Below are 27,918 nucleotides of genomic sequence, written 5' to 3' on the forward strand. Positions count from 1 at the left end.
AACATGCGTCAGTCCACTCTGCTTTGGATTGTTATCAAGCAGAACCTGTCATCAGCATGGATGCATACCCTCTGGACTGTTGGTTAAACCATGAAGGGACATACAAATCTTTAGCACATCTGGCACATAAATATCTTGCGATGCCAGATACAGCGGTGTCACGCAAATGCTTGTTCTCAGTTTCAGGTGATACTGTAAACAAGAAGCGGGCAGCATTATCTTCTGCAGATTGTAATCAAACTTGTTTGAGCAATTGGCTGATGTATGACTGAGTGGACTTGTAGGCTTTAAAGTTTTACAGTGTATTATTTTGGAATGCAGTTATTTTTTGTACATGATTCTACATTTGTAAGCTCAACTTTCATGACAGAGATTGCACTACAGTACTTGTATTAGGTGAATTGAAAAATACTATTTTGTTTTTTACAGTGCAAATATTTGTAATAAAAATAAATATAAAGTGAGCACTGTACATTTTGTATTCTGTGTTGTAATTGAAATCAATATATTTGAAAATATAGAAAACATCCAAAAATATTTAAATAAATGATATTCTATTATTAACAGTGTGATTGATTGCAATTAATTTTTTAATTGCTTGATGGCCCTAGTTTTTAACTTGTCTGGAATAGCATTCCAAGCTTATCTAGTAATAAAGGTGTGATCTCTACAAGTTTCCTTTTTCTTGGTTCTTTTGTTTGGGTTTGAATTGAAGTTTATGCCGTTTCTGCACTGCAAATAGTGAAATAACACTTTTTTTTTTTTTTTTTTGGTACTGACCGATGAAAACGTCTGTTTTGCTCATGCTTTGTTTTCTTTCCTTGTCTTTTCAGTAACGTTGAATGTGTAAAACTCTTGCAGAGCAGTGGAGCGGATTTTAATAAAAAGGACAAATGTGGGAGGTATGTAAATTGTGAAGCTCTTTTTCAGATATATCTCAAAAAAAAGAAAGAGAGAGAAAAAGCCCTCAATCTAGAAATCATATGTTCTGCTTAAAAAGGTAAACCATAAAAGGGGGTAGGAAATCACCATTCCTAATAGGATACTGCGCTTGAAGTTAAATGCCAACAAGGCAGGTGCAGACTACATTAAATACATGAAAGCCAAGCATGTGCTCTTGAGTCTTTCTTGTTTAAAAATATCAGTGATTTCATTTTATTCCTCATTGCTGTTTGCACTGCTTGGATCCTTGTGCTTTTGTGCCCAAGATAGCATCTGCACGTCACTGTGGGGAGAACTACTGCTCATCAGCCTGCTTTCTAGACTTTCTCAAAGTAAAATAATGCTGGTATTGTTATGACAGAAATGGATGTGCTGATTCAACTTCCTGAGCACCCCGGATGTACCTTACACATTCAGCCAAACAGTTTTCACCCACGCCATGGATTTAAAAAATAGGAGCCTACTTCATTTTTAAGCTCTGATCCTGGAAATGCATATACATGTGCTTAACTTCACACACTGTTAGTAGTCCCATTAACTTTAGTGGCTACTCATGGTGTGTAAAGTTAACCATGTGCATAAGACTTTGCAAGATTGAGGCCTTAGGCATCTAAACAAATTTTCAAAATGGCTGAACTCTCCACGTCTCCCAATCTAGTCAATGGGAACAACTGAATTGTTCTGCCATTTTGAAAATCAAGTGAATTTTCAAGAGCCTAAATTATTTGTGTTAGGGTAAAAAAGGGGGCCAGATCTCATGCCCTATGCGCCTTTGAGGGCAACAGCTTAAAATAACCCATCACAAATCTCCTTCTTCCTCTTGAACAATTTTCTATCCTTCTCATTAAAATTTCTCTTCTCTCAACCCTTTCCTCCCTATTTTAAAATCGGAAAACGGATGAGCCTTGCAACGAACCCAGACATTAGTCAGATTTGGGCTATTTTGGACCACAGGTGTGAAGAAATTTCAAATCTGTGTTCACAGAATTCCCAGTCAAAACTCCCTGTCATGCTAGCCAGCAGGGCACCAGCTCAAACACCTTTGCTTTTCTCAGTGTGGCAGTGCAGCAAAGCTAATACTGAAATGAGTTAGGAACCTCACATTAGGTCCCCACTTTTGAAAATCTTGGTCCCAATATGTGTTGTTTACTTGTTTTTGAATTGCGATTTGAGTCATAGCACAGCTCAGTTTAAAGAGCTGGATAGGAAGGAAAGTGTAATCCAAAAAATACTACGTAAATGTACTGTAACCAAATTAAAATAGAAAAAAGAGTCTTGCGGTATTTTTAAATGGATACTCTTTAAGGACCATTTGTGCTGTTTATCCCGCCAAGGACATTGTAAAAGCCTTAGCAAATGAAATATACAAGATTATAACTTTTAGGAAGTTTTGCTCTTGTTCATAATTACGACATAAAGTAATCTAACATTAAAAGGCTCTAATGTGTTAAAGGCGTTATTGGCATTTCATCCTAAAGGTGCAGTAAAGGGCTTTCCACTTTGTTTTTAAACCATATGCACTAAGGAGACATAGTGAGGTATGTCACCTTTCAGCAACAGCTGTGATACAAAAACAAAGCTGTTACTTATCCCGTGTAAATGAAACAGGTACAAAACTGAGAGAGCTAGTACGAAAATGAAGCACTCTTTGGTTATTTGCATTTCACAATTTCCCCAAAAAATAAGTGAAACAAAAAAACCTTTTTTTTTTGGGGGGGGGGGGGGGCGAAGAATTTTAATTGGTAGAGGTTTTTCATGGCTTTGAGTGGTAGAGGCAGCCTTTGAAAATTTCATACCCAGCAGGGAACTCTTGCCTTCCCAGCAATGAATGTGCTTTCTGAATGATACTCATGCTTCTGAGTTGGGAATGCCAAATCTCTGACTCTGTGAACTATACTGCACAATGAATCCTTTCTTGGATGTTGGAATCTGTCAGTGTGACAGGGTGGATAGGTCATTGCACAGCTATGTCACACCCCACTGCAGTCATTGCCCATAGCCTCTGACTGAGCCAGGCAACACCATGATGTTTTGAGGATTAAATACAGGCTGATGTTTCATTGTGTCACCCTGAGTTGAGGCAACAGGCTGAAGCTGAGCCTGCTGACTTAAAAAGTGGCTGAGCTACTTTCATGGGAGGGAGAGACAGGGAACAGACCAGGCAGAGAGCTCTGGAAATGTAAGAACTGCCCAACTGGTGGTGTTTTGCTGGGTTTTATATTGCTTGTCTGGAGTTTAGACCAGGGGTGGGCAAACTTTTTGGCCCATGGGCCACATCGGGGTTGCGAAACTGTATGGAGGGCTGGGTAGGGAAGGCTGTGCCACCCCAAACAGCCTAGCCCCCACCCTTATCCAACCCCTCCTGCCTCCTGACTGCCCCCTTCAGAAACCCCCACCTATCCAACCCTTCCCCCCCTTTCCTTGTCCCCTGACCACCCCCCACCACCCCTCTGGGACTGCACAGCCCTGGCCCCTTACCCCTGGCTCCCCTCTCACCTGGAGCCTCAGCGCATCCATCGGGGTTGCGAAACTGTATGGAGGGCTGGGTAGGGAAGGCTGTGCCACCCCAAACAGCCTAGCCCCCACCCTTATCCAACCCCTCCTGCCTCCTGACTGCCCCCCCAATTTTTTTCAAATGTTCTGAGCAAAGCCATCCTTTCTTCTGCGTCACTGACATATGGATTGTGCATGGATTTCTCTTCCTCAGTAAAGACTTACTCGCTCATCAACACTTTCTCTCCCTATTTTAATCCGCAAAACGGATAGACCGATTGCAAACGAACACAGAACATTTCAGATGCAGATGCCCTAGTTTGTGAGAACCACTAGCTGCGTGAGAGAAGATCAGAACGTGTTCACAAGAATTCCCCATTCAAACTCCCTCTGTCAAATGGCCGAGACGCCAGCCACGGCGACGAAGGCGCACACAAAAACAACCTGGTTAGCCTTTTTTCAGTGGGGCAGTGCAGCCACCAATAATACTGATAAGCAGTTAGGACCTCTACATGGAGGTCTCACCACCTTTGTACAAATCTTGCGTGGCAAATTATGGTATATGGTTTACTTGTTTTTGAATTGCGATTGAGTCAATAAGCACAAGCTTTCAGTTAAAGCTGGATAGGAAGGAAAGTGTATATCCAAAAAATACTACGTTAAATGTACTTGTAACCAAAATAAAATAAAAAACAGAGCTGCGTATTTTTAAATGGATAACTCTTAAGGACTCATTGTGCTGTTTATCCCGCCAAGGAACATTGATAGCCTAGCAAATGTATACAAGATTATAAACTTTTAGGAACGTGCTCTTGGTCATAATTCGAACATAAAGTAAATCTAACATAAAGGCTCTAATGGTTAAAGGCGTTATGGCATTATCATCCTAAAGGTGGCAAGTAAGAGGGCTTTCCACTTTGTTTTTTAAAAACCATATTGCATCCTAAGGAGACATAGGAGGTATCAGCCCTTTCAGCAACACTTGTGATCCAAAGCGTAACTTATCCCGGGTAAATGACAACAGGTACAAAACTGAGAGACTAGGTACGAAATGAAGCACTCTTTGGTTATTGCATTTCACAATTCCCAAAATAAGTGAAACAAAAAAACACTTTGTTTTTGGGGGGGGGGGGCGAAGAATTTAAATGGTTAGAGGTTTTTCATGGCTTGAGTGGGTAGAGGCACCTTGAAAATTTCATAACCCAGCAGGGAACTCTGACTGCCAGCAAGAAGGTGCTTTCTGAATGATACTGCATGCTTCGAGTTGGGAAGCCAAATCTCTGAACTCTGTAACTAGACTGCAACATATGAAGACTTTCTGATGTTGGATCTGTCAGGTGACAGGGTGGAGAGGTCATCTGCACAGCTATGTCAACCCCACTAGCATCATTGCCCATACCTCTGACTGAGCCAAGGCAACACCAATGATTATTTTTTTTTGTTTTTTTTTTTTTTTTTTTTTTTTTTTTTTTTTGTTTTTGTTTTTTTTTTTTTTTTTTTTTTTTTTTTTTTTTTTTTTTTTTTTTTTTTTTTTTTTTGTTTTTTTTTTTTTTTTTGTTTTTTTTTTTTTTTTTTTTTTTTTTTTTTTTTTTTTTTATTTGGTTTTTTTTTTTTTTTTTTTGGTTTTTTTTGTTTTTTTTTTTTTTTTTTTTTTTTTTTTTTTTTTTTTTTTTTGTTTTTTTGTGGTTTTTTTTTTTTTTTTTTTTTTTTTTTTTTGGGTTTTTTTTTTTGTTTTTTTTTTTTTTTTTTTTTTTTTTTTTTTTTTTTTGGGGGGTTTTTTTTTTTTTTGGGTTTTTTTTTTTTTTTTTTTTTTTTTTTTTTTTTTTTTTTTTTGTTTTGGGATTATTTGTTAGGAGGATGAAATACAGGCTGAGTTCATTGTGTCACCCGGAGTTGAGCAACGCCTGAACTGACCTGCTGACTAAAAGTGCTGACTACTATCATGGGAGGGGGGAGAGACAGGTAACAGACTCAGGCAGAGGAGCTCTGAAATGTAAGAACGCCCAATTGGTGTGTTTTGCTGGGTGTTATATGCTGTCTGGAGTTTTAGACCAGGGGTGGCAGAACTGTTTGCCCATGGGCCACATCGGGGTTGCGAAAACGAATGAGGCTGGTAGGGAAGGCTTGCCACCCCACAGCCAGCCCCCACCCTTATCCAACGCCCTCCTGCCTCCTGACTCCCCTTCAGAAACCCCCAACCTATCCAACCCTCCCCCCCTTTCCTGTCCCTGACCACCCCCAACACCCCTCTGGACCGACCTGCCATCTAACCCCACCGTGTTCCCATACCCTGCCCCTCCGAAGCCTTTGCCTTATCGAACCGCCCGTTTCCCCACCCCTTGACACACCGGCCATAAAACTGCCCCCTGCTCCGTCGCATGACTGCCCCTTGGGATCCCGCCCTATCCAACCCCTGGCCCATGGCTGTGGGGAGGGGCCGGGTTAGCCTCCCAGCCAGGACATCAGCAGGCTGGACAGGACCGTCCCACAGGCCATAGTTTGCCCACCTCTGGCTAGACCATTAAACTTCATTAAGTAATGAACCAAGAGACAATTTGTGTTTTTTTTGGTTGAACAAGAAGCTGTATAATAAACCCCAAAACCTGAGGTGTTGGGGGGGGCGGGGGGGGAGGAGCATGGGTTGTTTGTTTACCTAGCTCTCTAGGAAAGGGTGCAATTGGACTCATTAGCAGAGATCCACATCATGTTTAGATAGTGTTTGAACAAATAAATGGATTTTGTTTTGCAGGACATCTTTCACTATTTGCACTGCGAATTGTCCATTTCATTGTATCGAGACACGGTGACCACAGGGGCAAATATAATGAACGCGCAATACTGGGACGACGGCTTTGCAATACGCCTGCTGCTTCAGACAGGGAACAAAGTAAAAAAGCCTATTTATATTCCTGTTTTTGACTGTGTTCTAACTCAATGTCATTTAATATTCTTTCAATGCCACAATCTCTTTAACAAATCAAAAATAAACCAAACAAGTAATCCTCCTCCCCTCCTCAAAGACAACCACATTACTGAAATAAGCTGTGATTATAAGCAAGAATATCATGATAGTGCAGTATGCAGGCTGCACATAGTTACCTTTTAATTTTGAAGTGCCTACATAAATCCCAATAATAAACTGCCCACCGTCTCCTGCTGAACGACTTCCCTCCACTGGCCGTCGGTTTCCTTAATTCGGGGTTTTCCCCCAGAGAGTTCAGAGAATCCATGCCTGCTCTACCTGTTGGGCTTTGAAAAGTATATGAGCGTGAGGCATATGGGAAGAGATCTTTCAGATGGGGAAATACAAACTAATGACAAGCGATTGCCAGCCTACCCAGACTTCTATCAGAAGATGAAAGGTCCAGGATGCGGAACAATTGTACAATGGGATCTAAGAAGCCATTCAAATAACTGTGAAGCTTGATACCATGGAAACCACGTCAAAGCCATGGGTGCACCACTCCCAGTTCAGCACCTATGAGTAGGCCCCCCGTGAATGTCACTGTGGGGGCTGACAGAAACAGAAACCCATGGGGGGTGAGAGGCTGCTAAAGTCAACTGGGGACGGGCAACAGTGAGACAAGATCGGTGTTCAGCAATGAAAAGTGGGAACAGGCCGTGCATGGTTGATGACAAAACCCCTGGGAAGGCTTCCTGAGTGCCAAGATTAAATCTACGCTCCTGCCTTCCCTGCCAGCTCGGGGCCCAGCACCCCGGTCTGCTGACCAGACACTCCCGCCTGCCACAAGACCCAGGGTCTGGAAATACTTGCCCAAAACGCATGGGTTATAGGTTACCTGAAAGCAGCTAAAAAAGTGTGCTGCTTAAATCCAGAGCCCAATCCAATGGGGTCTAAACTCAAATAGAATCTGTTTATCCTGTATAAAGCTTATACAGGGTAAACTCATAAATTGTTGCCCTCGTAACACTGATAGAGAGAGATGCACAGCTGTTGCTCTCCTGAGGTATGAATAATACTCGATAATTAAATAGAGTAAAAAGTGATTTTATTAAATACAGAAAGTAGGAGGTAAGTGGTTCCAATATAATCACAGAAACAAGAGTAAGTCACCAAGCCAAATAAAGATATAAATGGGCAATCTAGTCTAATCAAGACTGAATACAGAATAAGCTCACCCTCCAGAATCTTTCTAATAAGTTTTCCTCAGACGGGACTATCTTCCAGCCTGGGCACAATTCTTTCCCCTGGTACAGCTCTTGTTCCAGCTTAGGTGGTAGCTAGGGGATTCTTCATGATGGCTCCTCCTCCCTTTGTTCTGTTCCACCCCTTTTATATATCTTTTGCCTAAGGCGGGAATCCTTTTGTCCTTCTCTGAGTTCCCATCCCCTCCTTCTCAATGGAAAGACACCAGGTTAAAGATGGATTCCAGTTCAGGTGACATGATCACATATCACCGCAAGACTTCATTGCCCACTTGCCAGCACACAGGTATACAGGGAGACTTACAGGTAAAACGCACCCATCTGCAGACAATTGTCCTGGTTAATGGGAGTCATCAAGATTCCAAACCACCATTAATGACCCACACTTTGCATAATTACTTATAGGCCCTCAGAGTTATATTTCATATTTCTAGTTTCAGATACAAGTGATACATTTATACAAATAGGATGATCACACTCAATAGATTATAAGCTTTGTAATGATACCTTACAAGAGACCTTTTGTATGAAGCATATTCTAGTTACATTGTATTCACTCATTAGCATATTTTATAAAACCCTGAACACAGCCACTAGCAGAAAAGACCACTGTGCTTGTGGAAACCGGAGGTTCATTGGTTGGAGTATGGTGCCAGTGTTATGCAGTGCTCTTACGCCCATTGGGAACAAAGTCTGATTCTAGTGGGATTAAGAAACTCTCCTCAACAGCTTCATTAATGACACCTCCCCTTCTCTCAAATCTCTGGTTAGTCTGTACAATTTCTAATTCTCAGTTTGTTACATAATTTGGTGGTGTCTGCCCTATGACATGATGTATAGATCAAATGGGGGAGGGATAGCTCAGTGGTTTGAGTATTGGCCTGCTAAACCCAGGGTTGTGAATTCAATCCTTGAGGGGGCCATTTGGGGAATTGGTCCTGCTTTGAGCAGGGAGTTGGACTAGATGACCTCCTGAGGTCACTTCCAAACCTAATAATCTATGATAGCCTTAGGTCTCCTTTGGAATTTAAAACCATTAGTCAGCTGTTTTCATTGCCTGTTAGGCTATGCCCACACAGTCCTCTCTGTTCCTTTCCTGGTCTACGGGATCATTCACTTTGGTTTCTTTATACATTTAAGTATTGTAAAAAATTGTTTGACATACAATTCATTTCCAGTATAACATCTTCTAAAAGCTTCATTGCTCTCTTGAAATGGCCTCTGTGTAGCCCTACTGTAGAAAGTTGTGTGCCACGCCATTGCAAACCACAGAACCATTCCCTGCAGTAAAACAGATAGGAAGTACATGAACTTCACCCTCAGATCCATGTGCTCCTAGCCGTGAGGCAGCAGAGTCTTCAAAAGACTGCACTTCCTGTACATCCACTTGCCTCCCTTTTCCACTCTATCATATACTAGGGTTGGAAGTTTCTAGGCCAGTCTCCATCAGGAGCAGCTACTCTTTGTACTGAAACTCTTGGTTCAAAGCCAACTTTTGAGATTTTGGGCCTCTCCTGCTGTCTGGAGTTCTGACATGACAAGTCAGGGGCCTGCCTATAAACAGGCCCTTGACCAAGCTTAGGATCCATCAAGCCAGTTCTAGCAGTGGCAAAAAGCCTGATTCATTTAGTCAAGTCCCCAAACATTAGTAAGATTGCTTTTTCCTTGTTTCACCTCTGGTTGTTTTTATGGCTTCCAAGATAGTGGAGGGTGGCAGTACCTTCACATGAGACCCGCCCCCCCCNCCCCCCCCCCCGTCCCGGACAGAGAATCACATAAACTAGTCCAGCTTTGAAAACGATCTTATTTGTTGGTGTCTCTTGCAATGTGCATATGCAGAAAGTTACTAAACTATCAGGTGGCGATGGACCTCTATAATGTAGTCTTATGCAGTAAAAAAATTCCTATGATATGACCCTTTCCTGAGAAGTTAAAAGGTCAGACACGTGTTGCTGGACATGTCTAGGACAGTTGTTCATTTTCTGGCATCAGCAGTGATACTTCACAATGTTTTATGGCTCAGACTGTCTGGGTTGCCGCAAGAAGTGCACTCTGATGTTTTTGATTTGCTCTCTAGAGACCCTGAGGTAATAGTAAATCTGTTGAAATTAGAAAACTAGATACTAGATCTATGGCTAAATCCCTAGGGTTTTCTTACTCATCTTTCAGACCAAAGTTGCCATTTTTCTCATTTCAGAATCTCCTCAATCCTCTTATCCCTCTGGGTGCCAAGCATCTAAGCCTTGCTAAGACTTCTGAATTTAACAAAAGCAGTAAAGACCATGTGTATCTGCTGTGGTATATGCCCTCCTTTTCTGCTGTTTCACCCGGTGGTGCCATCGAGCTTGAAACTAATCCTACCCCTTCCTATTCTTTGAGAGGGGAACAAAGGGATTTAGGACTGGAAGGGATCTCCTGGGTCAGTGAGTCCAGTCCTAAATTACAGGCAGTCCTGTCATGTAATCCCAATCATGAATTCATCATGTTTCATTTCCAGACGAGTAAGGTTGTTTGACCGCACTACTTCTGTTGCTTACAGTCAGCACAGACTGTTGAATCTTGGAGACTACAGAAGGAGCTGGCAGTTCGAAAACACGCATGCAAATTTGCATGCATTTTCTTCTCTCCCCTCGACGCCCAGCCATTTTTCACAGAAAAAACACATTTCAAACTTAGTTCCAACTGGAACATTGGATTTGAACATCATGAGGAGTGTTCTTGTCTTCTTATATTATCCTTTTAGTAGCCGCTGTATCACTTAGATGAGTGAGTAAGATTCAAGAACCCCTGGCTGATCTGCCGTTAGTATGCTGTGGAACGATACTATGCTTTTGTGGCCTTACCCTGAATTCCAACATATGGGAAAAAATTCCAGAGGTCAGGCTATTTAGGTCCAAAGACTATTGAAGATGATTCTTCTTTGTGTCCAGCTTAGTAATGAGGAGGCAGGAATCCCAGTTTGTGAAGGACTAAAAGTTTGTTCTGCCAGAGGTTCAGCTGTCTTGACTTCTTGTTAGTAGAATGTATCCCTTCCTACACTCAGAATTCACAGAGACATTTTAATGAAATAGATAGGCCACTTACCAGTAAATGGAGATTTTTTTGAATATATTTTCTCTGCAGATCAGCAGGAACTCTCCCTCCACCCCTCTTATTGAGACTTATTAATAATTTAATTGAGATCATCTGACTGTGGTTAGCAGATGCAGCCTTTAACTGTGTCTGGGAGTGTTTGGGTCCACGGTCAATGCATGTGCCATCCTCTAACACTTTTATAGCATTGAATGGTTCATTTACTTCTGAGGCATGACACATGAGTAATAGTCAGGGAACATCTGTGTGAATTAATGTTGCATATTCTGCGTATCTCAGATATCTGTGATGTCTGCAATCCTTCTGGACATCAGACAGAACTGGGATCATTATTGGGATACAGAATGTCAAATCTGGATGTGGAGCATTGGCACACTGAATGTTTTGAAAAGATTCACCATTCTATAATGCTCAAAATCCAGTCTGGAATGTGTGTGTTGGATAGAGACTAAAATTAGTTATGGGCAAATTAGTTATGGGCAAATTAGTTTGGCAAAAAATCCAAGTAGACCAAACTGTGTTTTTTAGTCAAATATTTGTGAAGGTTCACAGCAGTTCAGAAACTTTTTTTCTTTCTTTCTTGGCTCTTGATTTCTACAGTCCTGAGGGTCAAATAATGTCTGTCTATAGAATTTAACCCACTGCCAGCCGTTCCCACCAGACTGAGACCCTTCATGTAGCATTACCAGAGACATTCCACTTTCCAGTAGGCTCAAAAGTTTGAACAATTATTCAGTTCTTTACATGTCTAAAGAGTCTTGTTGGAGTGTCATAAGAGTGTTGCCTAGACCCTTAGCAGAGTGTGGGAACTGTCAGCAACACATCGAGAGCAGAGTCAAGACAGGCCAATTTAGTGCTGGTGGTTAAAATTTCACAGGGTTCTATTCCTTGGTCAACAGGGAGGTACAGCAAGTTACCATGGGTAGAGAATGGAGATGGCGATTGGGAGCATAGGGTTGCAAAGAAGCGTCTTTGAGGGCAATGGGCAGGTGTGGGGAAACAGAAAGTTCCAGAAAGTGGTGAACAAATTGGTTCTGTTGGAAATCAAAACTTTTTTTGATTACTTTTGAAGTTGACGTACAGAATGAAGAGCTGGCATATTTTAGGTGTGTTCAATGTCTGGGAATGTGATTAGTTCATATGCTAGGCCCTTTATTTAACTTTTGCTTGATTGGAGGAGAGAGTGGGGATGGTAAATTACGCCAAAATCACTGATCTGAAGTTTTGAAAACGAGTTGCATTTTTCTGTCCCTTATGTTAAGAAGAAAGAATATTTTAGGTAACTCCCATGAAAATGCCGAAGAACTTGAAAGAGCCAATGAGATGAAGGAAAAAGAAGCTGCATTGTAAGTTTGGTGTCAATACAGCAGTTAGACTCCATTTTTAGAGAATGCCTCTGCTTCTTTAGGCTGCAGTTTATACTCCTGTCTTGTTCACTCATTGCTCTGCTACAGATGATGCCTGATACTATTAGAAGCTAACCTAAGTAAAATGCTCTTTGATCTATTAATGTATTTTCCAATTCTGTTTCCATGCTTGTCGCTTTCCCTAACTGCATGTTTATTGCATTGGTAATAATAATTCTTTAACATCCCACACTATTTTATTTAAATACGATACACTAGGTTTGTATGTTGCAAGGAAAATATAACCCAGTGTCCTCCGCAAGTATTACTGTGTTCAAATCTGATGTTTTTGTGCAGTGTTTTTGTTTTAAATGTCACTCGTGTTGGTAATAGTTTTACATTAGTTTGACTACATGTTGTGACATATGGAAGAGAGTGACAAAGAAAACATTTTGAAATCTTTTTCCAGAAGGGTAAAAAATGAAGCTCTGATAGATGGCCCAGGGCGTACCCAGAATATATTTGATTCAGATAGAGAAATTATCGCTATCAAAAGAATTAAAAATATATGTATTTGGGATAATAGCTTAGTTGCCGTTGAGCTCAGAGTCAGCCAGCTATTGGATTAGTTTAGATATCTGTGATTTTGATCAGTGAATTTTGAACTGTATCAGTAATGACATTGTCACTTTTCTTTCTTCTAGGTAAGCTATTTACCCCATGATAAAGTTAAATATAATTTCTTGTTGGCTCTTTGTTGTAGAAATGTATCTTAAACTAGAGAGGCAGTACTGGCTGTGTTGAACTTCAGATCTGTTACTATCTCTGACGGGCGTTGCTGAGGTGCAGAGGTACTGTTGAGCCCTCTGTTGTACCAGCATGGGCTCCCTCTCTCACCGTGATGCTGTGACAAGCTGCAGACCTCTCCTGGTCCTGCACTCACACAAACGTTTACAGGCAGGGACACACCAAACTGAGTTACATGAATGCTTTTGCCAGCCACTCATGAACCAACAAATAGAGAGGCTCCAGCCAGTTCCCCCGCAGCTCCCCAGCCTAGGACTCAGAACTGTACCATCCTGCCCTGGTCAAAAGCCTAAGCAGTGGAAGTTTATTACCCAGTCTGCTCCTCCCTCAACGAGGAGAGGACATACAGCGGTTTTTGATAACTGAGCTAATATTTTTTCAAGCACTTCACTCAAACTACATGGTTTTTAGGTAAAATATAAAACAGATTTATTAGCTACAGAGATTTTAAGTGATTATAAGTAATAAGTATAAAGATCAAAGTAGATTGCCTAGAAAATAAAACAAAATATTAATCTAAGTCCTATAAACTAGACAGGATTTGAATCAAGCAGTGTCTCACCCTTATGGTACAAACAGTTCACCAGTCTTCTATACACAGGCTGGGTGTGGAAAACCCATCAGATGGAGATAAGGTTCTTCTATGGCCTATTATGTTTCTTAATGGGTCATCACCTTGAATGGTTCATCCACAATGTGCTGGCTACACTGGAGGTAAACTACCTTGTGGATGTTATCCAGGAGCAAACATATTTGAAATACTGGTACATAGTCAATATTCATAAATTTAGATAAAAAAATGATACAGGCATACAAATAGGGTAATCATATTCAGCAAATCATAACTTTTCCATTAATACCTTACATGACATACTTCATATAAGACATACCATAATCATATAGTCATGGTATATATGGGGGTGTAATGGTGTTGCTTTGTGATACAGAGTGTCACAGTATCAACAAGCTACTCCAAGACCAGCAGATATTGCTGCACAAAAGTTTAAGGCAGGAAAACTCTTGTGTGGTACAAGATTCTGTAAGGAATATAACGTTTAATAGCCAGCTTTGTAGAAAAGGGGCATTAGTGTTGTTCATAGTTGCAATGGAGATGATTCTGTTAAGTGGTATGATCTGTACTTTAAATGTGTAAATTATTCACAGGTGTCTAGAGTTCCTGCTTCAAAATGATGCCAATCCATCGATCCAAGACAAAGAAGGGTACAACACAGTGCACTATGCTGCTGCTTATGGCCATAGACAGTGTTTGGAATTGGTGAGTCAGCTCAATCAGTGCTAAGACTTCCATTTTTAGAAGATGTTCATGGGCATGTTATGAACTCTACAGAATTGTTATTGTTTAGCATCATGGATGTTCATGATGCTGAAGAAATGTAGAGGAAGGTACGCTACAGACAAATATTCAGAAGCAGATGTAACTTGGCATTGTTATGGCCTTTTCAAGACAAATCCTTGATCCCTGCACATAGATAACACATTAACTGAATGATCTAATGAAGCTGAGTAATGGTAGCATGACACTCCTTACTATCAACTGCACAAAAGTAGTATCTTTCCTTACATATTATGCAGTAATTGCAGTATTACGATAGTCCATGTCAACATTATACTTCCTAATTTTCATACGTTTAACCATATCAGGTAGGGAGACGATATACTTGTCAGAAAAAAAGCACAGTTGCTAGAAAGTTATATAGTGTGAATTCATGAAAAGCTATGACTTGTAAAAATGAACAGCATGTGATGCAGATGAGCTGAAGTGCTTGAAATCTGCGGCATGATGAAGACTTTATTAATATTGTTTTGCAGGCTCTAATCATGCCAAAAATGGCTTAAAGTTGAGAAATGAAATTTTATATATACTCAGTCCTGTAAAATGGAGGCATCGGGTGCCTTTTTAGTACCTTTTTTTGCTTCCTTGGTTTGTTTAACAGGCCAAAGTATTTCTATATTAAAAGCGGCGGCGGCTCCAGGCACCAGCGCTCCAAGTGCGTGCCTGGGGTGGCAAGCCACGGAGGGTGCCCTGCTGGTCCCTGTGAGGGCAGCAGTCAGGCTGCCTTCGGCGGCTTGCCTGTGGGAGGTCCGTTGATCCCGTGGATTGGGCGGCAATTCGGCGGTGGGTACGCTGAAGCTGTGGGACTGGCAGACCTCCCGCAGGCAAGCCACCAAATCTGCAGGACTGGGAACCTCCCACAGGCAAGCCAACGAAGGCTGCCTGACTGCCGTGCTTGGGGCGGCAAAAAAGCTAGAACCGCCCCTGATTAAAAGGGATGACTGCACAATACACATGGACTACTTCTCATAATATGCATAGTAATAGTCACATTGCCATATGGGAAATTGTGTTGATGGTCTACATCAAAGTCACAAAAGCAAGGAAACTCTAAATTGAAATTTAGATTTTGTCTGCTACGATATGGATCTATACAGTTCAGGTGAAAAGGAACAGCAGCAGTGTGTGTTGTGGGTGACCCTGGCATGGTTTGGTTATAATTTAGTGTGCCTTCAGCAAGAGAGGTGTGTCTAGGAATTTGTCTGGAACCACAACCTTGATTTTTAGTGTTGACTGCAGCAGATTGCCACGGTTTTTCTTAGTTAAACAAATCAGCCCTTAATTTTTATTCATTACCATCCATGATTTTTTTTTGTACTGCAAGCCCCTCCTTTTTCATGTAACACAGGGAGGAAGAGTAAGTTGTCAAATTCTGATACCTGTTCTTCCACCCTTCATTTATTCATTTGAGAGAGAGAATCTTTGAGAGTCTTCATCCTAGACTGAGATTTAGAATCGTGCCCAATCTGACCATCTCCTCTACCATAAATAAGAATAGGGACATGGAACAGGGTGGCTTGCCCCTTAATGGCTGGAGGGCCTGGGTCTAGCCAACCCTGATCATTAAAGGCAGTAGACCTGTGTGTGGGCTGCTAATTCCCTAAAAAGAGCAGCAGGTGGCTGCAGTGAGTTGGGGGTGCTCAGAAAACAGAAGCTTGAGAAGTGGTAGCTGGCTTGAGGCAGCAGCTGCAGGGAGCAAGACTGGCTTAATTGAGCACATTCATGGAGACAATGAACTGTGGTCCTAGTCTGGGAAAGAAGGCAAGGAACTCCCCAACTAAGGGAAAAGAGACACGGGGTCAGAAGGACCAGTGCATGTCTCGGAACTAAATAAATTGGACCCCAGGTGGGGAATATTTTATTTTTTCCTTTAAACTATGTGGAGTTTAAGGAGCCCCATGAAGGAGAAAACAGGGAGAGGGAGCTACAGAGGCACCCCTGTCTGTGATGGGGAGCTCAGGAGGCAATAGTGGCCACGCTGCTACAAATTGGTGCAGTCACCAGGATCTCTGAACCCCTTCCTGTCAAGAAGGGAAGCAACAATGGTGTATCTCTGGAGCACAAGATGGAAGAAGTACTGCAGTATCTGGTGTGACAACAGCAAATCCTGGTTGTCCTCTTGCAACTTCTGCAGGATCAACAGACAACCGAAGGTGCTGTGGGCAGCCCGGCAAAATCAACAGCACGTCATCAGCCGGAGAGGTATGCACTGGGCTTCTGTTTCTAGTGTGGGAAACAAGGACAGACAGTTTGAATGCCCAGATGGCAACCTGATTCCAGAGGTGGTCCAGTCAATCAGAGGAATGCTAAAGGATGGATCGGGGAGGGAGAGGGAAGAGGCAACCTAAATGCTATAAGTGTGGAACGGCTGGGCACGTTAGGTCTGCCCTTTGAAGAAGCGGGTTGAGGAAAGCCCTGCAGAATAAGGAAGATAATCCTTGGCTAGATGGATCAAGGGTGAGAGGGTGCAGCAGATTCCCAACAGAGAGGCCTGAGGCGAAAAAGGCCAAGAAGCATTCTGTAGCATCAGAAGCTCATAGGATAGGGGAATGCTATAGTCTGCTGGCAGAAGTGCTAGCTCCAGAGGGACAAATCATTTCCCTAACCAAGGTGGGGGAAATGACACTGTGTTGGAAGGATGAGCCGAAGAGGATCAGGTACCGAGTAAAAGAACTGAAGCACAGAATGAAGGAGTAGGCTAATGAGTTGAAAGTTCCCCTGAGTAAAGCAGGACAGCTGCAGGCTTGGGTCTAAGAAATCAAGCAGCAGAAAACGTCAGCCAGGAGCATGTATGAACAGTTCGCATCCCTGGAGGCTGCAGTAAGGGTGGAGGCTGCAGTCACGGCAGAACCTGGTACTGCTGCCAAGAGGTGTGACACATTGCTGACAGGGGAGAAGAGTGAAAGGCTGATCTTTCTGACAGAGAAGTACCAGGAGAAAATAGCTGCATTGGAGGTGGCCAGGCAGGTGGCCTTGAGGCAAAGGGGCAATCTGACTGAGGAGCATCAGGCAACCCTAGAAGAAAGCGGTCACTGCTTATCATGGTTAGTGAAGCGGATGGAGAATTGGAGAGTGCCTAGACCCTGCAGTCCCAAAGCCGAAAGCATCACTAAATGGAGGAAAATATAAATATATCCCCCCTGGGTAGCACTTGCCCTGACATGGGCAGTGTTCTTGGTGGGGGAAGGAGATACAAAACAGAGTGATTTTACTCTTAATGTCTGGAGGGTTGGGCTACCCACCCTCTTACAGAACTCCTTAGTTAATGTTGCAGGCAGCATTCAATTTTAATCAACCCCACGGCTGAATCTGTGGATTGATGCATAGGGTTGCTTGCTTCAAGCATTCTGCAATTCATCAGACTTTTCAAAGGTCTGATTATATTCTTGTTTTTCTATTTTATGGTGATTGCTGACCAAAACTGTATAAAAAATATCCTATTTCAAATAATTAGTCACTTCTTAATTAAAAGATATAAAGAGGAAGAGACAATATAAAATGGAGATAAATTAGTTAGGAGAACTGATCCATGTTTTCTTAAGCATCCCACTATTATCAGCATTATTTTAAAAAATTCCTTGGTTTCAATTGGGGAAAGGATAATTGTCCATGGAATATGATGGGGTTTTTTGGCTTCTCTATTATTCATTGTGGACCCTATCCTAGGAATGAAGGAGCCTCCTCAGCTCTCATTAAGATTAAATAAATCATTCCAGATTCATCAAATAATTAAGGTTAATTTCTGCTCACAATTATGCTTTTCTGCAAGGTTGATGTTGCACATGTATAATTGAAGGCGAGATTCTATCCTCAAAGCATCAGTGCTCTGTAGTGCCCTCAGAAACTCAGCCCCTCAGTAGTCATATAACAAACAGGAAGGTGATTTTAGAAAAATGTCTAACCTTATAATTAAAATGTGTGATGCACATATAATGCTGTGCGTGTATGTATTAAGAAGTGTAAGCTTCCCCCAACATAAAGCAGGGCTCTGGACACTGGAAACTACATCTGGGTGGGGCAAAAAGACTGTGGGCATATTAAGGTATGACAATCTCCCTTCTTCCACCACAGGCCCCAGAGTAGGAGATGTTAGCTGGGGAAGGCTGTGGCCTAGGCAGCTGGGAGATAGTCCCATGTCAATTTAAACTGGTAGGGCTGCTAGTCATTTGTGACTTAAAGTTGCCTCCCCTATAGTGGAACATTTGAGGGAGGGTGGCATGGAAATGTTACCTGTCCATCCTTTGTGATGACATCCTGTGTGTAGTATCTTCTTCATCCTGTGTGTAGTATCTGCCTGCCCCAGGGCATGGAGTTGGAAACCCTACATCTTTCCACACCAGTTGGAGTGAACGGAGTGTTGTGTGTGAATGGGGGTAGTTAAGAGAGAAGAGGATTAATAGTGAAAAGGCAGATCTTTTGACCCAACCAGATAAAGCTTACATGGTTACCTGCTATCATAATATTTTGTTCTGAAATAGTGTTCAGTCAGAGGGATTTTGTACCTGATGGCATTTACATCATCTGTGATGTTAATGGAATATCTGTACAGTGATAAATGACATCATGCAGCTAAACAAATGGGGAAGAGAGTGGTTACCTGAATTCTATTTCCATCTATAACCAGCCATCCATAAAAGACCGAATGGTAGGCACACACATTTGAGTAAATGTGTGTCAGTATCTCCTGTCTGCTTTCTTTCTGCTAAAAATAACCTCTTTCCTTACACATTTGTTTAAATCTGGACTGATTTCTTTAGTATTCAGGGAGGTCACTACCTAATATTTTGGAGTCATGGTGAGATTAACATCACTGAGTTAATAGTGGTGTTTTTAAAAACCTGTATATTTCACTGAAATGGGCTATTAATGTAAAATCTGAATTGATGTGCAAAGTGTGCAATTTAAACTAATTTCAAATTAAAGTGTTATCTGGAAGGCCATTTAAACCCTTTTGATTTTATGTAGGTTTAGAACACGTAAAATGTCCTTCTGTAGCAGTGGAATATTTTGGTTGGCCACAAGAATTAATTATTCTTTTTTATTGTAATCTCTTATCCCCTCTGTTCTGTCTGCAAATGAATTCTACCTTTTGGCTGAGGCAGAAAGTAAATTAATGCAACTGTAATACAGTTGAGGGTGGAATTAGTACATCATTGCACTGAAAATCACATCTAATAGAAGAGGCATATCTTGATATGTCTCTTTCATTTAACTGAGGGAGTCTGAAGTGTGAGAGAGGCCCCGATGCTCAGAAAAACATCTTAAGAATGCAGAGGAAGTACAGTGTAAACCTGCTACGTGAAGAAGCTAAAATCATTAACCCAGTAAATCTGTCATATGGTTAATGCTAATTTCATATATCCCTTATCAACAATCATCCATCCATCACAGCAGGGAGTAGAGGCTAATTATTAGTGATAAATTAATCTCATGTTTGCTTGGGATAAGCATTCAAAAGTTCCCTTTCCACATCTGGCCATGACTCAGATATTTGTACAGATACTGGGATTCCTTGTTGCCTGCATCTCCACCTCTTTATTATGAGGACACTTTGTGACTGCCCTAAATGGAGGCACTTATATAATAATTGGAGCTACACCAATTTCCTAGAACTGGAAGGGACCTTGAAAGGTCATCGAGTCCAGCCCCCTGCCCCGCAGCCCACTTATCACTCTGGTTCTTCAAGGGTCAAGATTTTAGATCCAATTCTGGAAAAATTAAACATGAACTGAAAATGAAGCATGTGCATAAATGTATTCAGCATCGAGTCCTTTATCAGAACTTGTTTGGGATGACTAGAGTCACTTGCTGATGACTTTGATACCTGAGTTGTTAACCATCCCAGATTTAGTGTCAGAGACCAGGACGTGAGTGGTCATGTCTAGTGGTTAGAGCTGGAGTCAGCATTCAGGAATTGGAGCTCAGGGTCAGAGCTGGAGTCAGAGGCCGGATGCCAGAGCCAAGAGATTGTACCAGGGTTGAGCTTGACCCTATTGGCATTACTACCTTGGTGGAGAAAAGGTGTATAGAAAGAAAAGTATCCTCATTCTGCACTTTACTTCAGGTTGTTGTCAGGATATTTAAAAATTGGAGTCTGGCAGGTCTTCTCCAGGACATCATTTTGGGTAAAAGTGTGCATTGTGGAAGCAAGTGTAAACATCAGGAGTGTATACAGGAGGTCTGTCCAAGGCAAGCTCCGCATAATTAATCCTCCTTTTAAAAGTGGCTTATAATAAAAGAGGGGTTTCAGTGTCTCCCCTGGAAACTGTATTGTGAAGATTACATTAAAGAATTGGATTCTGTGTGGACAAGGCAAAAGGATGCAGCACCTCAGCTGGTATAAATCATCCTAGTTCTATTGAAGTAACTTGAAATCATCTTTCACCCTTTAGTAGTGGGGCCCTTTATTTCTAACAGTAAGAAAGATCTACTGTTATAGCATGAAGTATTCTGAGAAAAGAGCATATGCCTGGTTCAGGCTGCTGGAATGTGACCATAACTCTAACCAAGAGTAGTTCCAACCACCATCACCACACAAATACAGGCATAAAATGGAGGGAGGAAAAATGTCCTTTACTACTAAGAGAGGGAGTGATCATAAACCAAGTGACAGTAATGCTGAGCCCTGACTGGAGACATCAAAATTTCCAAGGAGAGGAAACGAAAATTTCTACAGCATTTTTAAAAAAACGATTATCATCCAAGTCAGCCCAAATTATTTAACCTGAAAGAATATAGACAGTGATATTTATTTAATGTGAGTACCCAGAGAACCTACTAGCCATACATACACCCAGGCCAATAATGCCTTTGTTTCTTTGTGGTCTGGAACGCATATGCACTGCTGAGTGGGTGAGTGGGGCGGCTGTCAGACTCGACCTTCCTGGTGACTCAAGGAGCAGCATGTCTACCTCCAAACTGTCTGATTGCTGTAACGTTAGGACCACACATTCGCTGCTCTATTTCCCTCTTTATTCCCTTTAATTCCCTTTTAGCTGTTTTAATTCCTTTGCTTTTGTCCCAAATTAAAGCTTAAAATTCAGAGGGGAAAAATCATATGTAACCATGTCATGTAATTTAAAAAAAAAACCTGCCCAACTTTAATAACACAAATCAATGACAGAAGACTCCTATCCCCACAGCAGCAATGTCCTGCCATCTCCTTTCTTCAGATGTACAGAGCTGTGGGATATGTGCCAAGGACTCTAATAACATGTAGGAACAGTGTTAAATAGAATACTTAAAATTATTGCTGGATTAAAGAGTGGTTGGTAAATCTATTTTTGTTAATGCATAGAACCTTGCTGAAATTGAAACGGTGTAACAGTGTTTTACTGTGTAACCCGAGTTCATTATGGTAGGACAATTACAGCATAACACACATAATTGCATCTCTGCAGCTGTTTTAAAGAAGTGTAATGAAGATAAAATTATGATCTCTATTCTAGCCCTCCTGAAGGCAACTTGCAGATGAGCATTCATTCTTCACATGTATTTAACAAAGAGAAAGCTAGGTTTTTAGGAAGGCAACGTAAAACTACATGGTTTTAACGTTAACTGAAACTGACTTTCCATGCAGGAAACAAGGTTCAAAGCTGTACATTTTAGAGCACAGGAAACTTCAGTGGCTCGTTGTGCTTTTTTTTTATTAAACTTAAACCTCAACCACTTTCACCTTTTTTTGTGGAACAAAACTGGGAAATACACTAGAGTCACTTCACTGTCCTAATGTGTAATTTAATTAATAACTTTATTAAACAATATCTAAAATGGAGTTATATGAATTGTTCTTCTCTGACTGGACTCAAATTGCAATAGCTATTCAACATCATTCAGGCTTCCTAGGGGCACCACCCGTTAGCAATGTCTCCTGCATCACCATATTGATGATCAATCTTTTAGTGGAACAGTTTTAACAGTTTGCTTACTCTCTCTGTTCATTGATGTTATAAAAACAGTTAAGTTTTAGGTTTTTTTACTAGCATAAAAAGCACCGTATAATTTTAAGCATATATCTCTAGCAGTACCCTTTGAACAAACAGGTTAGTGATAGATCTGTATTTCGTCGTATTTCCCCCCTACTTTTTTTTTTTTCTCAGTAAAGAAAATGTTTGACTCCACACAGTACGTATTTAGGGGCCCAGTCTTTCAGTAGTGAGTTGTCCCATTTGCTTTAGAAGTGCTACGTATATAAGTAGAGACCTGCAGGATCAAGACCTTTAGATCAGAGACCTAGTTCCTGGGGAAAAAAAAATTCGAGCAATATTTGTAATGCAGTTTATTGTAAAGCAAAGAACTAAAAAAGAAACATCTGTAATGCACCAAAATGTTTTCATATTCTATATTTTAATTATACTAATTACCATTTTTAATCAGATTGGAAACAAAACTCCTTTGGATATAGTAAGTAAATTAAAAAAATAATTGCATGTTGTGTATTTTGATTTTCCTTTAAAATTCTTACTGCTACACACTTTCTTGTATTCACTCTGTTATGAACTCAGAAAAATCACTATTTCTTAGCCAGCATGCTATGTACGTCAAATAAATGCATGTGCGTCACGTTTATTTAAATCAAGCCTTCTGATTGCTGCTGCTTAAAGACTAGATTTCAAGCTTCCACTTGAAAATATTTTGCTTTTCTTCAATCAGTATCATTTTCTAAGTCCAGTGGATCAGTCACATGTATCTGATTGGTATGTCACTTTCTGTATATAAATTAATGCTGCTTTTGGTAATGTGAAGCAAAATCTACAGTTTCTAGGGGTTTTTTGTTTTATTTTTTGTTTTTTTAAACTACAGAACCATTTCAGAAGTGAGTCTGAATCTATGGGCATGGCTGTACTTGCAGATGTAGAGCACTTTGAGTTAAACCAGCCTTTGTAGAGTGCAGTAGGGAAATCACTGCAATCTGTCCACACTGAGAGCTGCAAGCGCACTGGCGTGGCCACATTACCAGCTCCTGTAACAGCCACAGAGAGCAGTGCATTGTGGTAGCTATCCCAGCATGCAAGTGGCTGCAATGTGCTTTTCAAATGAGGGAGGTACGGTGGAGTATGACAGGAGTGTGTTGTGTGTATGTGGGGGGAGGAGTGGGTTTTTGGGGGGGCTGAAACCATGTCAGCATGCTGTCTTGTAAGTTCAGACAGCAACAGACCCTCCTCCCCCGCCTCTCTCTCACACACAGCATTCCACAGTAATGGTTGCTTTGTCTCGGAACAGATAAGCATGCCAGCTGTCAGAAATGGAGCTTTCATAGGGCATATTGGCATGCCTGGAGTGATTCCAAAATAATGACAAGAGTGGCCACTTGACTTAAGGGAATTATGGGACGTTTCCGGAGGCTGATCAGAGCACAGTAATGCAACACCTCGTTCACACTGACGCCTGGGCATTTCAGCCAATGCACACCAAGGATTAATCTTCTCACCGAGGTGGAGTACCAGGAGCACTTTAGCTGTGGAATCAGAGCGCTCTCTGTGCCTTGCCAGTGTAGACGGGTAGTGAGCTAGGGTTCCCAGGGCTGCTTTAATCCACTCTAACTTGCAAGTGTAGCCAAGCCCTATGGGACTCTAAGGCCTGGTCTACACTAGGGAATTAGGTTGGTATAACTATGTCACCCGAGCAACACAATTAAACCAACCTAACGCCCAGTGTAGGCAGCACTAGGTCAAGGGATGAACTCTCTGATCAGCCACTTCAGGGAGGTGGCTTACCTTCACCCTCGGGAGAACCCTTTTCATCTGTGTAAGTAATGTCTTCACTGAAGCGCTACAGCGGTGTAGCTGCATTGCTGTAGTGCTTTAAGTGTAGACAAGCCCTAAGTAATTTACACACACAGTGTGGAAAAGAAAGGAGCATAGCAGGAAAATCAGCTAACCAGGAGTATGTACAAAAGATTCAGATTTAAATTATCTCCAACTCTATTTCAATTTACACCTTCTTCAAGCCTCTTGATCTCTATAGGCCTTTTCTGCATTAGAAAAATTGCACTGGTTAATCTGTGAATCAAAACTGAAATCAATCTAACTGAACTGGTGTAAATCTGAATTGTACAGGCACCTAAATTTATTTAATCTTTAAATTGCATTAGATTAATTCAGTAAATTACTGAGCTAAATTAATGACATGAGCTAAATTGATTTATAAAGAGTTAGTCTTATTTAAGATCCTGATTTTCGTTAAGAAGCCCTTGGTTAAGTACTTTTCCTGAATCGAGGTTCACACCAGTTTGACTTGATCTAGTTAAACCTATGCAGCTTTTCTAGTATAGATACCCTTACCCCCTACTTACTGATGTGTAATTTGTATCACTTTATACATCAGCTTTGAATGTAGCCCTTTAATTTAGAATGAACTCTGAAGCTAAAACATGTCCTCCCTTTGATGTAGAATGGTACAGAGGCTAATATTCTATTAGTCTGTGCACTACCTAGCTCTAACCATGCTGAAATTTGTTCTGTCCTGTCTATGCTGGCTAGGAAACTGTGGGCTGGTCTACACTATGGGGGGGAAATCGATCTTAGATACGCAACTTCAGCTACGTGAATAACGTAGCTGAAGTCGAATATCTAAGATCGGATTAGTCACCTGTCTTCACTGCGCGGGATCGATGTCCGCAGCTCCCCATCTCGATTCCGGAACTCCATTGGGGTTGGTGGAGTTCCGGAATCGATATAAGCATGCTCGGGGATCGATATATCACGTCTAGATGAGACGCGATATATCGATTCCTGAGCAATCGATTTTAACCCGCCGATACGGCGGGTAGTCTAGACGTAGCCTGTGTTAACACCTAGCCAGCAAGAGCTATATTTAAACACAGCTTTGGCTAATATGTTTTTCCGGCAGTGTAGACAGTGCTTGGGTCTTCATATTGCAATGGAGAAGGGGAGATCAGTCTCAAACCTACATGTCAGTCTAATATTTATGCTCTGTTTTGAAAGTGGCATTCTGAAATCGTAACTAGTTGCTTGTTCTGGATGACCTCATGTATTAGAAGTTATATCTGTACATAATTTTTTAATGCAAAAGTGCACTGTTCTAATATTTCTGTTGTCTTAATTGCCTTCTGATTAGCTCTGTGTGAGTGTGAAAATTTCCACATACTATTTGCTCGAAACCCTTTCAAAATAAATACCTCCGCTAGATTATCACGTTAGACTTGTCTAGCCTAAAGGTCTGCTATTTTATATGATTAATATTAATCATACTAATTGAAAAAGTTCATTAACGTATTTAAAATATTCATATTTGAATGTAACTCTGAATATCTATATAAAAGTTGTATTACAGTGTAGAGTGGGATATTTATCAATGGAAAGTATCAGAGGGGTAGCCGTGTTAGTCTGGATCTGTAAAAGCAGCAAAGAATCCTGTGGCACCTTATAGACTAACAGACGTTTTGGAGCTTGAGCTTTCGTGGGTGAATACCCACTTTGTCAGATGCCTGTCAATGGAAAGGCTCTCATTACCTTCAATGGGAGCTGGATCAGACCTTTAATTAACACAGTTACCAACAACATGCATAATACCGTGCATCAAAACTTTTGAACTTGTCAGATCTTGTTTGCAACCATGTATTTCTATCTATTGTATGATTTAACATAGCACCCCTCATTGTGAGATGTATGGACTGAAATTGCTTCTAACTTCTTCCTTTCAGCAGCCCGATTTAAACATTTTATGAGTGACTAAACTGTTCATCTGCCATTCTGTCTAATGATGATTATAAATTTCAGAATGCCATGTAGAGCTTTTTCTTATTTTTACCAGAGCTAATTCCTGGAACATACTATGTAGTCTGTAAGAAGAAGCATATAAACCATCCTGTATCAAGTGTTATATGAGAACCAGAAAAACTTAGACAATAATTGATCATAATCCATTATTATAGCCAGAGGATTCAAACAGGCAGCAAATCCTGTTGATGTCAATAAATACCCCTACTGTAAAAAAAAAAAAACAGTGCAAGAATTATAATTACACCCCTACCTCGATATAACGCTGTTCTCGGGAGCCAAAAAATCTTACCGCGTTACAGGTGAAACCGCTTTATATTGAACTTGCTTTGATCCACCAGAGTCCGCAGCCCCGCCCCCTCTCCGGAGCACTGCTTTTCTGCGTTATATCTGAATTCATGTTATATCGAGGTAGAGGTGTATTACTAATTGTGGCACAGAGTTGAGAGAGACAGGATAGAATTTATAACAGCTTCACAGGGTAATTAACTATCAGAAACATAACTAAGTCATTGCCAAAGAGTTTGCTTACATTGTACCAGCTTTGTGAAACTAGCATCATGCTACTAAAAAGCCCTGCAGTTGGCTCAGAAGAGGTTGGCCAGTTGTGAAGGAAAATGAAGCCTTTTCTCCAACTCTTTGTACATAAACTGACCATTTTTAAAGGTGCTTGTATCAAGTGAGGGAAAGTAGAAGCAGTGGGTATCCTATCCTTAATCTTTTAAAAAGTGTCACTCACCACTTTTACTTAAAATGTCTCTCTATGATGTTAAGTTATTGACACAGGCTTAAATGCTGTAGAAGCCGACTTAGTAAGCAACTAAGAGGACTAGATTGCTCAGAGGATTAGAAATGAGATATGAGAAGCCTTTCACAGTCAGGTATTGGTTTTAGTCCAGTTCAGTAGTGTCCAAAAGTTGCTAACATCTGATGGTTATTGGATGGTTTTGTGTGAAATAAATTCGTCTATCTCCTGTTTTCAGTGGACAAGTGTCCACATCACAAAAAAACAGCCATCACCAAACTTTGCAAGTTCTGTTCGTTAAGAGCATTTTGGTCTCCAGGGCTGTCAGTCTTGTCACCTTTCATGAGCACTAAATTCACATGTGTTTAAAAAATACCTAATTGTATATAATTTCTGCACAAATATAATGCATGATGACTGTATTATGGAATTAGAACTATAAATGCGCTCCATATAGACCCATTACTTTACATTTACCTGTTATGACAAATGTGGCAATAACAGGAGTGTCAACAACTTCTTTTGAAGGATGGGATGGAGCTGGAGATAAAATACTGCTGTTGAATATCTCTTTAATGAATAGTCTTGCACCGTAACTAAATTTATTCACTTTTATTAAAGTGAGATAAATGAGCTTATGTTCCAAACTCAGTTGCCTTTATTTGTTAATTGAATCCCAAAATGTGTGTGTGGGGAGCAGGTCTAAACACCTTCCCCCCACCCATTGTCTAGGCACATGAACAATTGTAATTTATTATGAACAAATTATAAAGTCATGGAAATACTGACAAAACCTTAACTGCAGAGACATTTTGCACAGTAACATGGACCTGGGCCTTTTTGTCTGGTTTGTGGGTGTAATGTTTAGTTCTATAGAATCCGTGTGGAAATTTAGCCTTGATGAGTATGAAGAATTACACGTAGCAAGATGCACTCAAAAATCATTACTTGTATCTCTTTGAACTTCTTAAGCTTATTTTTTTATAAATTTCTTGTCTTGCATTTTCAGCTGTGTATCTGAGAGCCCCGAGAGTTACCAGGTTTACCATCAAATTTGTGTTTATGCTTGACTTTATGATGGATAAATTCAGCATTTTGAGGAGTAAGTTCATTAAGATTAGTCTGCAGCATCCAAGATGCTTTAATTCTAAGACACTAAGATTCCTTTTGTGAGAGCTCTCCAATCCTGCAGTTTGTTCATCTAGAGTTTTAATTCTGGCAATCTGCAAA

General features: G+C 40.9%; 1 protein-coding gene across 1 annotated transcript in view; it reads left to right on the top strand.

Annotated features, from left to right (window-relative positions):
• The window catches only part of ANKRD44 (ankyrin repeat domain 44), a 228,991-nt gene that overhangs the window by 158,614 nt on the left and 42,459 nt on the right, over window positions 1–27,918 (top strand). The window contains exons 13-15 of the mRNA XM_075069823.1: window positions 834–902; window positions 11,910–12,041; window positions 14,013–14,124. Coding sequence (XP_074925924.1) covers window positions 834–902; window positions 11,910–12,041; window positions 14,013–14,124 — 313 coding nt within the window. The remainder of the gene's footprint in view (window positions 1–833; window positions 903–11,909; window positions 12,042–14,012; window positions 14,125–27,918) is intronic.

The sequence above is a fragment of the Chelonoidis abingdonii genome, chromosome 10 (assembly GCF_003597395.2).
Source record: "Chelonoidis abingdonii isolate Lonesome George chromosome 10, CheloAbing_2.0, whole genome shotgun sequence".
In the NCBI taxonomy this organism is placed as follows: domain Eukaryota; kingdom Metazoa; phylum Chordata; order Testudines; family Testudinidae; genus Chelonoidis; species Chelonoidis abingdonii.